At 43.7% G+C, this 9,554-nt stretch overlaps 1 protein-coding gene across 3 annotated transcripts in view; it reads right to left on the bottom strand.

The window, feature by feature from the left end:
- Nucleotides 1-9,039, bottom strand: part of SH3D19 (SH3 domain containing 19) — a 195,456-nt gene extending 186,417 nt beyond the window's left edge. Inside the window, exon 1 of one of the 3 annotated variants that reach the window (XM_066386452.1) lies at nucleotides 8,643-9,039. In XM_066386452.1, coding sequence (XP_066242549.1) covers nucleotides 8,643-8,745 — 103 coding nt within the window. In that variant the 5' untranslated portion in view covers nucleotides 8,746-9,039. The remainder of the gene's footprint in view (nucleotides 1-8,642) is intronic. The other 2 variants (XM_066386472.1, XM_066386462.1) reach the window with 2 other exon arrangements.
- Between the last annotated feature and the right edge of the window lie 515 nt (nucleotides 9,040-9,554).

Consider the following 9,554-nt stretch of genomic DNA (forward strand, 5'->3'; position numbering starts at 1 on the left):
TCAAATGCAAATCCCCACATTTTAGAACTTGCAATACCACTCCTTATTCCAAAAGAACTCCACTTACAAACCACATCCTCCACGGAGTTATACCTTAGCCGAGAAACACAAATCTACCTTGTAATCTCCAGACAGCTCCAGCTATCTCCCCTGAGCTAGTCGTGGTTTATGTTGAGGGAGAGTCCTTGTGAGACAATAAACAAGGACTGTGTTGACAAGAAGGGAACACTGACACGGGTGGCCCCATGCTGGGGGTGGAGGGAGGGGAACACGCTTCTTGTGTGTGAACACCTCTTACTACTAGTTTCAAAGGACTATTTGGAAATGGTAGTGTTTATTGCCAGAAAAACTAATTAGCCATACGCTGTGCAAACACTTTCTTCTGTGCACCTTGTTCTTGGCCAGCTCTCAGAGAAAAAGCATTTAGCTATCCTCCAGTAAAGTGATTTCATGATTAATGTATCTTCAAGAAACAATGCCCCGGTACAATGAAGGCAGCCATATTGAAAACAAATGAACTCCGAATCCTAAGCATCAGCCCTGGCGTGCGAGAGAGGGCTCATCAGCAACGACAGTTGTTAATCTGCTCACATGCATCAGCATAGGGACAAAATCACCTCCCTTCATGGCTTCTATTTCTTGCCTGAGAAGTACTCACACCTGGCACTAAGCAAAATGACAAAAACAGAAAACCGTTTTCAGACTCTACAGGGTTCCTTTTTAGTACGTCACACATGAGAACTTGACGTTTACAAGCATATTCCCCATAATAAAGTTGCAGAATAGTTAGAGAATAACTGCAATTCAGAAGGTGCAAGTCAAAGAAGAGGGGCTCTACATGATTTGCCCAAGGTCACATTATAATAAAATATAAAATACCACATTTCCCCGTGTATAAGATGCACCCTTTTCCAAAATGTTTGGGGTCTAAAAATTGGGTGCGTCTTATAGAGTGGTTGTATATTTTTTTTACTTGCATCTCCCACTTTTTCATGCTTGTTTTTGCGCTCATTGTTGAAGACAGTGATTCGTCATCAGATGCAGATAAGGACAAGCTAATGGATGAGAGTTTTGACAGTGATGAGGAGTTGTATGAATTTTATGATGAATAAAATTTGACTTCAATAACTTTATGTAATACATTTTTTTCCCTAAAATTCAAGCCTCAAAATTAAGGTGCGTTTTATACATGGGAGCATCTTATACATGGGGAAACATGGTAATAACAAGAATCTAGGTATCATGAGGAAACCTCATGTTAACAAAATGCATTGTAGCCTGGAGGTAAGGAGACAGAAACAAGATCAAGTTAGAACTTCTATCAGGTAGGAAGTGCACTTAGGAGCTAGCTATAGAGACCTAAGATAACAGTCACTTATACAAGGTAAGAGTTTTGTGTTTTTTCCCTCAAATAAAGGAGGAGTCATACAATCAAAAGCTCGGATGACACCTGACCGGGCAGTGGCACAGGGGATAGAGCATTGGACTGGGATGTGGAAGACCTGAGTTCGAGACCCTGAGATCGCCAGCTTGAGCGCGGGCTCATATGGTTTGAGCAAAAGCTCACCAGCTTGACCCAGGGTCGCTGGCTTAAGCAAGGGGTCACTCGGTCTGCTGAAGGCACATATGAGAAAGCAATCAATGAACAACTAAGGTGTCACAATGTGCAATGAAAAACTAATGATTGATGCTTCTCATCTCTCTGTTACTGTCTGTCTGTCCCCATCTATCCCTCTCTCTCTCTAATTAAAAAAAAAAAATCGGATGACTACTCTTATTATTGTTAGGAACTGAGATTCCATCTACTTTTCTGCTCCACCATTCTGAGTGCATGGATTCCATCCTCAAGGTAACCTCATGCCCCAGAATGGCTGCTGTGAGCTACGCATCCTTTTTCCTGGTAGGAGTGGGAAGGAAGATGATAAAAGGATATTCTGTGCAGTTGAGTCTTCTTTAAAAAACTTTCCTGCCTGACCAGGCAGTGGTACAGTGAATACAGTGTCAGACTGGGATACAGAGGACCCAGGTTCGAGACCCCGAGGTCACCAGCTTGAGCGCGGGCTCATCTGGTTTGAGCAAAATCTCACCAGCTCGGACCCAAGGTCGCTGGCTCGAGCAAGGGGTTACTTGGCCTGCTAAAGACCCACGGTCAAGGCAAATATGAGAAAGTAATCAATGAACAACTAAGGTGTCACAATGAAAAACTAATGATTGATGCTTCTCATCTCTCTCCATTCCTGTCTGTCTGTCCCTATCTATCCCTCTCTCTGACTCTCTCTCTGTCTCTGTTTAAAAAAAAAAAGAACTTTCGTACAAACTCCACATCTCCTTAGCAGGCTGGGAGAGGTGGTTTTGTAGGTGGGCAAGTTGCCACAGTCAGCAACACAGGGTTCCATTGACTCAGAAAGACAAAGGAAATGAATACTGGGTAGGCAACTAGGAGTCTCTGCCACAAAATCCTACTGTGTCACTTGCTAGTTGTGTGATCCTGAGTAGATTATTTACCCCTTCTAAGCCTCAGGTTCCTCATCTGTAAAAATGAAAGAAATCAGCACATGTATGTGGACTAAATAAGAAAAATATATGTAAAACAATTAGAATACTACCTAGAACCCAGGGCAGGATAAATATTAACTCATGATTATTTGCTTATCCTATCCAGCACTTTTTCAAATTCTTTTAGTGTAACTTCCTCTCTGTTTCCAAAATTGGAAAGGACTTCCTATTAGTCCTCTTTGTACCTGTTGATACTCTCATATGAATGAGTTTTAGTCAGAAGTCAGCTCAATTGGACATACATTGAAGAACGATGTAAAAGGAGCAACTTCAAAATGGAGTTGGAGCTGCCATCCCAGAGACCTTGCACGTCTTACTCCTCAAACCTTTGGAATGTTTAAACTGTGGAAAAGAACCTCTTGACTGAGCCAAAGCAATATTGTGTCCCAAAGAAATTCTTGCAAAGCTAATAGGAAAGCAGACATTCTGACGACCAGACTAAAAAGCAAAGACATTCTTTAGAATTAGCTCTATGTATAGCTAGAGAATAACTTATTTGCACCTTTAGAAATTCCCTCCTTCTATTCAGGCAATTATTCCCCTTCCCTTGCTCATAAAATCCTTTGTCTTCACAATCAGAACACTTATTTAGGTTTCTGCCTGAATCAGTGCTTCACAAACAGCTATTTTGGGAGGATGGGGGATATCAAATGAACACTATTGCCTCCCAACTTTGGCCTTTTATCTTTAGGTTAAGAACGTAAATGAGTGCTAATAACTTTGTAGGTATATACTATGTGCCTAATTGTGTTCTAAGGGTATTACATATACTAACTCAATCTGCAAACCCTATAAAACAGGTTTTATTAATATCTTCATTTTACAAATTAAGAGTAGAAGCACAGAGAGGTTAGGTAACTTGTCCAAGGTCACACAGTTAATAAGAGGTTATCCAAGAAATGAACCAAGATAGTCTGGTTATCTTATGCTCAACTCCAGTTGATAGTCACCACCAACTACTTTATATACTTATCTTCTTTAAGTGTATTGGTCTTACCTTTTGTAATTCTGTAATTTCCAAATTCTTTAAAAGTAGGGAGCCTATTTTATATATTTCTTTGTAGCCTGTGTATTTTCTACACCATTTTGCATACATTATACTGATGGGGATAAAAAAAACTCAGTGAGTGCAGGATTTTAAAATAATGTATAAATATATCTATAGTTTCCTTGGGACTCATAATAACTTTCTCAAAATAAATTAGAGAACTTTGGAATTCTAATAACAAAAACAGTAAGATGGTAGCCCAGAACTAGTGCAGTTTTCTCTTTCTTTCTTTCTTTTTTTCTTAAGAATTTTTATGACTTTATTAGAGAACTTTGGAATTCTAATAACAAAATCGGTAAGATGGTAGCCCAGAACTAGTGCAGTTCCCTCCCTCTCTCTCTCTCTCTTTCTCTTTCTTTCTTTCTGAAGTTGGAAACATGGAGGCAGTCCAACAGACTCCCGCATGCGCCGGACCGGGTTCCACCTGGCATGCCCACCAGGGTGCGATGCTCTGCCCATCTGGGGCGTTGCTCTGTTACAACCAGAGCCATTCTAGCGCCTGAGGCAGAGGCCATAGAGCCATCCTCAGCGCCCGGGCCAACTTTGCTCCAGTGGAGCCTCGGCTGCGGGAGGGGAAGAGAGAGACAGAGAGGAAGGAGAGGGGGAGGGGTGGAGAAGCAGATGGGCGCTTCTCCTTTGTGTCCTGGCCGGGAATCGAACCCAGGACTCCTGCATGCCAGGCCGACGCTCTACCACTGAGCCAACCGGCCAGGGCCTCTTTCTAAGAATTTTTATGACTTTATTTGAGCCAAACTGTAGATAATTGCCAGAAAGCAAAGTCTCAATGAATTGAGAAAGTGCTCCAAAAAATGGCAGTTTCACCACTTATTTTATGTATTAGAATCAGAGGGGAAGATGTAAGGGGGTTACATGAAATTACTTGGTGATAGATTAGAGAGACGGGAGAAAGCAACACGGGGAAATCACTGGGCTTGGATAAAAGTGCTAAGTGCTAATGCAGTTTTCAAAACTAACATATTAGAGCCACAAACTGTGGGCCATATGTTATACAAATCAACTCAAAGAAACAATAGTTTATGATTAGAAATACACCATACAGGTAACTAAGGTGCAGTTATACCTAACTGTGGTATTTTAGACTAAGTCTTCAATATTTCCAAGTCTCAATTTACTTATCTTTAACATGGGAATAGTAAAGTGTACCTCTTTCCTCTCAAGAATCAAGTTAAATGAGGCTCTGAAAGCCCCTCCTAAGCAGAAAAAACACACATGTAAAATATTTCTAAATATATAACAAGGAACATGCAGGTATAAATGTGTGAGGCATTGATAGCAGTTGGCCATTACTAACAGCCAATGGGACAGTTTGAAAAAACACGAACTTTCAAATCAGAAAGACCCGGACTCAAGTTCTCATTTTCCCATTTACTAGCTGAGGGGCCATGGGCAAGTTGCTTACATATTCTGAGCCTCAATCTTTTCAATTACACAATGGAGAAAATAATAACCACCTAACGGTATAACAAATAAGAAGCACCCAGCTCACAGTGAACACAACAAATTTTACTCTGTGCCCTTATACTGACAATATTAGTTATTTTACTCAAAACATATCAGAGAAGTTACATCAGTCCTTCCAGAGTTTACCATAAAGACATCAACATATAGAAAGAATGCATGTATTTAATATTTGTTAAAGCCTATTAACTACCTTTACTACTCTTCTGGGTGGTTAGGGGAGGACCTAGAATCTTATATTCCCTACTCTATCAGTCAGAGGTTCTCAGACCCGGTGACAGTCTGATGAAAGTTATACCACTTCTCTCCAAAGAAAGTTACAAAACTTTTAGGAAACAATACAAGGGATAAAGGAGAATATCTTCATGACCCTGGGGTAGGGAAAACATTATCAACCAAAGGGGACAGTGAGGGGAGGAGGGACACTATAAAGAAAGAGATTCATAATTATACCTACATTAAAATTAAGAATGTCCACATCAGCCTGACCGTGCAGTGGTGCAGAGGCTAGAGCGTCAGCCTGGGATGCAGAGGACCCAGGTTTGAAACCCTGAGGTTGTCGGCTTGAGCACAGGATCACCCGGCTTGAGCACAGGCTCACCAGCTTGAGCCCGGGGCCCCTGGCTCGAGGGTGGGATCGTAGACATGGCCCCATGGTTGCTGGTTTGAGCCCAAAGGTCACTGACTTAAAGCCCAAGGTCACTGATTTGAGTCTAAGGTCACTGGTTTGAGCAATTGGTCACTTGCTCTGCTGTAGTCCCTCAGTGAAGGCACATATGAGAAAGCAATCAATGAACAATTTAGGTGCCACCACGAAGAATTGATGCTTCTCATCTCTCTCCCTGTCTGTCCATCTCTCTCTCACAAAAAAAGAAGAAAAAAAAAGAAATTTCCACGTCAAGAGACCATAAGGAAATTTCAAAAATAAGCCACAGAGTGGAAGATATTTGCAATATATGCAACCACAAAGGGTGTATAAAGAACTCCAACAAATCAATAAAACAGAAAGTGTGACATATTTATACAGTGAAAATAAACTACAGCTGCACGTAACGATGTGAGTAAATCTTACAAACTTAATAGTGTGTGAAAAAAGTATGACACTAAAAATACATACAAGATGATTCCACCCATGAACCTGTAAAATAGGTAAAACTAAATAATATTGTATAGGGATGCATATGTTAAACATATGCATACAGGCAAAACGGTACAGAAGAACAAGAAAATAATCACAAAAGCCAAAAAAGTGAAAGTAAGAGGGATTAGTCTGCTTCTAGGTTACTGATAATATGTCTTCTTTCTTGACTTGGATGTAGGTTACAGGAGTTTTACAAGCATACTGTTTTATTGTGCTTCCCAGATGTTGCGTTGAAGAGTAGATCCTTCACTGGCAAAAAGATCACAACTCACTGTATTGCAGCGGTCAGGAACCAAACTTCCAGTATCTCCAAGGTATGCCTATATTTTATCATTTCTAGGTTTTATACCCTATTCTGAATAGACATTGCAAAAATAAACAAATACACTTCCACCACCACATCTGAAACTAGCAAGGTGCGAAGGAGTTCAGACTCCCTCAAGTCCCTAAACCCCAAGTTTATGGTGTCAAGCTATGCGAGATCAAAGAAAGAGACCATCTTTAGATTGTAAAGTGGTGGAGGAAGGAGGGAGTGATGAGAACACAAAAGGGGAAAGACTGGAAAGAAAAGTTAAGTGGAAGAAAGATTAAGCCTCTGGGTCAGTTCATACTTTCACTTGGAAAGAGAACAAGATGCACAACAGCCATAAGGAACAAATGCCCAAGCTTGGTAAGGAATGCGATGGTGTCTGCAAAACACAGTAATTAATGAGGGGATGGAGGAACCCAGCTTGTAAAGAAATGTAAACTATTAAATAATGTATCCCAAAAGAAAGAAGACCAGTAATTGCAAGTTTAACCCGCTGTCCACTCCTTAATGTCTCTGTCCCCTACCCCTTAATGGAGACAGGGCATGTTAAATGGTTAGAAACTGCAAATACCAGTTTCTTAGTGAAAAAATACACCATGTCATGTCTCAGCAAAACACTATAACAGAACATAGAAAAGCCTCCCTGCCAGCCTTGGGAAATTAAGGAACTGGTAAAAACAAGTTATACAAATGCCAGTTCCACTAGCCTTGGAATAAATACAGATTGTAACTAAATGACAAGCATATACCTGGATCACATCTAGTCTGACCTCCAGTATAGACAGCTACTCACTGTATGTTTCTCCTTAGACAAAAGTAAAGTTTTTGCTGAAGGTAACAGGACTCCAAGGCAGCCTACAATGTTTAAATCATTAATTCAATGGTGGCACATCTTTCTGAAGTTTTTTCTTTGTATTCTTACAAGAAATATTTTCTCATTTCCCATTCTCTCATGAGGTCTGGATTTATACTGAACAAAATGATCATTTTCAAAATGCATGGTGTCTGATGAACTATTTTGATTAAAAAGCCCTAGTAATGGACATTGGGAACTATTTTTAAGGTCCCAAGGCCCTAAGGGCATCAAGTTGACCGTTTCTTCATACTATTCAAATTCTTTCCTTTCACTCTATTTTCTACCTTCTATTTGTTCCCCACAGATCCAGTATCTTCTAATTCTTCCCCTTCTCTCAGGTTAAGCCACATGTACAAGCTTGCCCATGACTTGATGGAATGTTCACTGTATTTCACTTTCTGAAGAGGCTTTAATGAGTCTCACCTCATCTCCATCTTTCTCACTTCTCCAGCTCCCTTCTGTAGTCAATTCCCTACATTTGTTCTCTCTTGCCATTATCCTGGCTTACCCAGTTGGAACCAAGAACCAAAGATTCTCCTTTCTATTATGTTTGATTGAAAAGCTGCCAGGAAGACAGAAGGGGTGTGGATCTATACTTACTCACTCCTGCATTTATGCGCCAAACTATTGATCCATGCCACCTTTGTGCCCTCCCAAAACAAAAGATGATAAAAGTAATGTTAGGCCCAGAAATGACTCTTAAACCAAACGAATTGCCTTTTGGAATGCTATATCATCTGGGCCGGGGCGCTCACAAAATAACTCTAAAACAAGTCCTGTAGAAAACTGGTGAGCTACGGCGGTGTTGGGGACAGGAATGAAAGTCACAGGTCCGAAGTTCAGAGACACCGAAACCAGACTAGACTACTAGCACGTGGTTTGACCTGGATGCGGCAGCCCAGGCAAACCTGCCGGGAGGGGTCGTCTTTCTCTGGTCTCTGACTCATCTAGAGGTAAGTGATCACCTGGGCCAGAAGGTCCACGCCAGCAGCTCCCGGATTTAGTGTGCGTACAGAAAATTTGTAGTTTTCGCTCCCAGACCCTAGCAGGTAGATCAGTGTGAATTTCTAGGGCTCCGCCTGAAAGTGAGGATGAGAATGGAAAAGCCACCCTCCCTTCCTCTCGCCTCCAAGATGTACCAGTCCCATCGGGTTGGGTGACGGAGCCGCTGCCTGACCGGGCAGGACCTGCGCGGCCCTGGGGCTCCCTGCCCTCGGTCCCGCGTCCCCCATCGTGCCCCCGCGCCCCTCACCTGCAGCGGGGTGGCCCGAGCGCGCACGGCCCCGAGCGCGGCGCGAGCCCCCGAGCTCCCGCAGCTCTTCCTCCTCGTCCTCCCACCGCCGGCCTTCAGCCATGGGCGAGGCGCGGAGGCGCAGCCGCGGGACGGCGGACGGGCACCGGGCCCCCCACGCCAGCACCCTCGGGGTCTGGAAGGCGGCCCCGGGAACGAGGTGGCGGCGGCGGCGCGGGCGGCCGCGGAGTCTGCTACCTCTGCGGACTCCGCCTGCAGCTGGCGGGGGAGCGGCCCGGCGCGGGCAGAGCCAGCTTCCCCGCCTCCTCCTCCACCGCGACCGCGGCCTCGCTCGCTGCGCTCTCTCCACTCTTCCCCCTTCCTTCTTCCCTTCCCCGCCCCGCGGACTTGGAGGGGAACCGGGAGGGCGCGGGCCGGGCCTGGCCTCGCCCCCTTGGGGAGGGGTTACCCGCAGGGCCCGTCCCACTGCCATACACGCTGGAATGGAACCGCCCTCTCGCAGGACCAAAACAAACGTGTACAAAATAAATAAGTAAGGTGGGGGGAGGTGGCCTGGCCTCTTCCTGCCCTTTCGCAGTATTCCGGTGTCAACAGGAAACCCATTTGTTTGACACTTAAACAAAAGGAGGAGGAGGAAGAGGAGGAGGAGAAACCTGCCCCTAGCGGGACTAGGCGACGTGGGACAGCTGGGAACCGCTGAACTTGGGAACAAACTTGGCTTGCAGTTTTGGTGGAGACTGCATAGTTTGTTTGTTTTTCTTCTTTTCCTCTCTTTTGCCTTATAAAATCGAGCCTCGCCAGAGGCCAGGATTTTTAGGACAGTGAAGCTACTCCATAATCCAGTGTAATGCTGGATGAATGTTGTTATTTGTCCAAAGCCATAGACTGCAAGACCAAGCATGGGCCCAGTGT

The sequence above is a fragment of the Saccopteryx leptura genome, chromosome 1 (genome assembly GCF_036850995.1).
Source record: "Saccopteryx leptura isolate mSacLep1 chromosome 1, mSacLep1_pri_phased_curated, whole genome shotgun sequence".
Taxonomy (NCBI): Eukaryota; Metazoa; Chordata; class Mammalia; order Chiroptera; family Emballonuridae; genus Saccopteryx; species Saccopteryx leptura.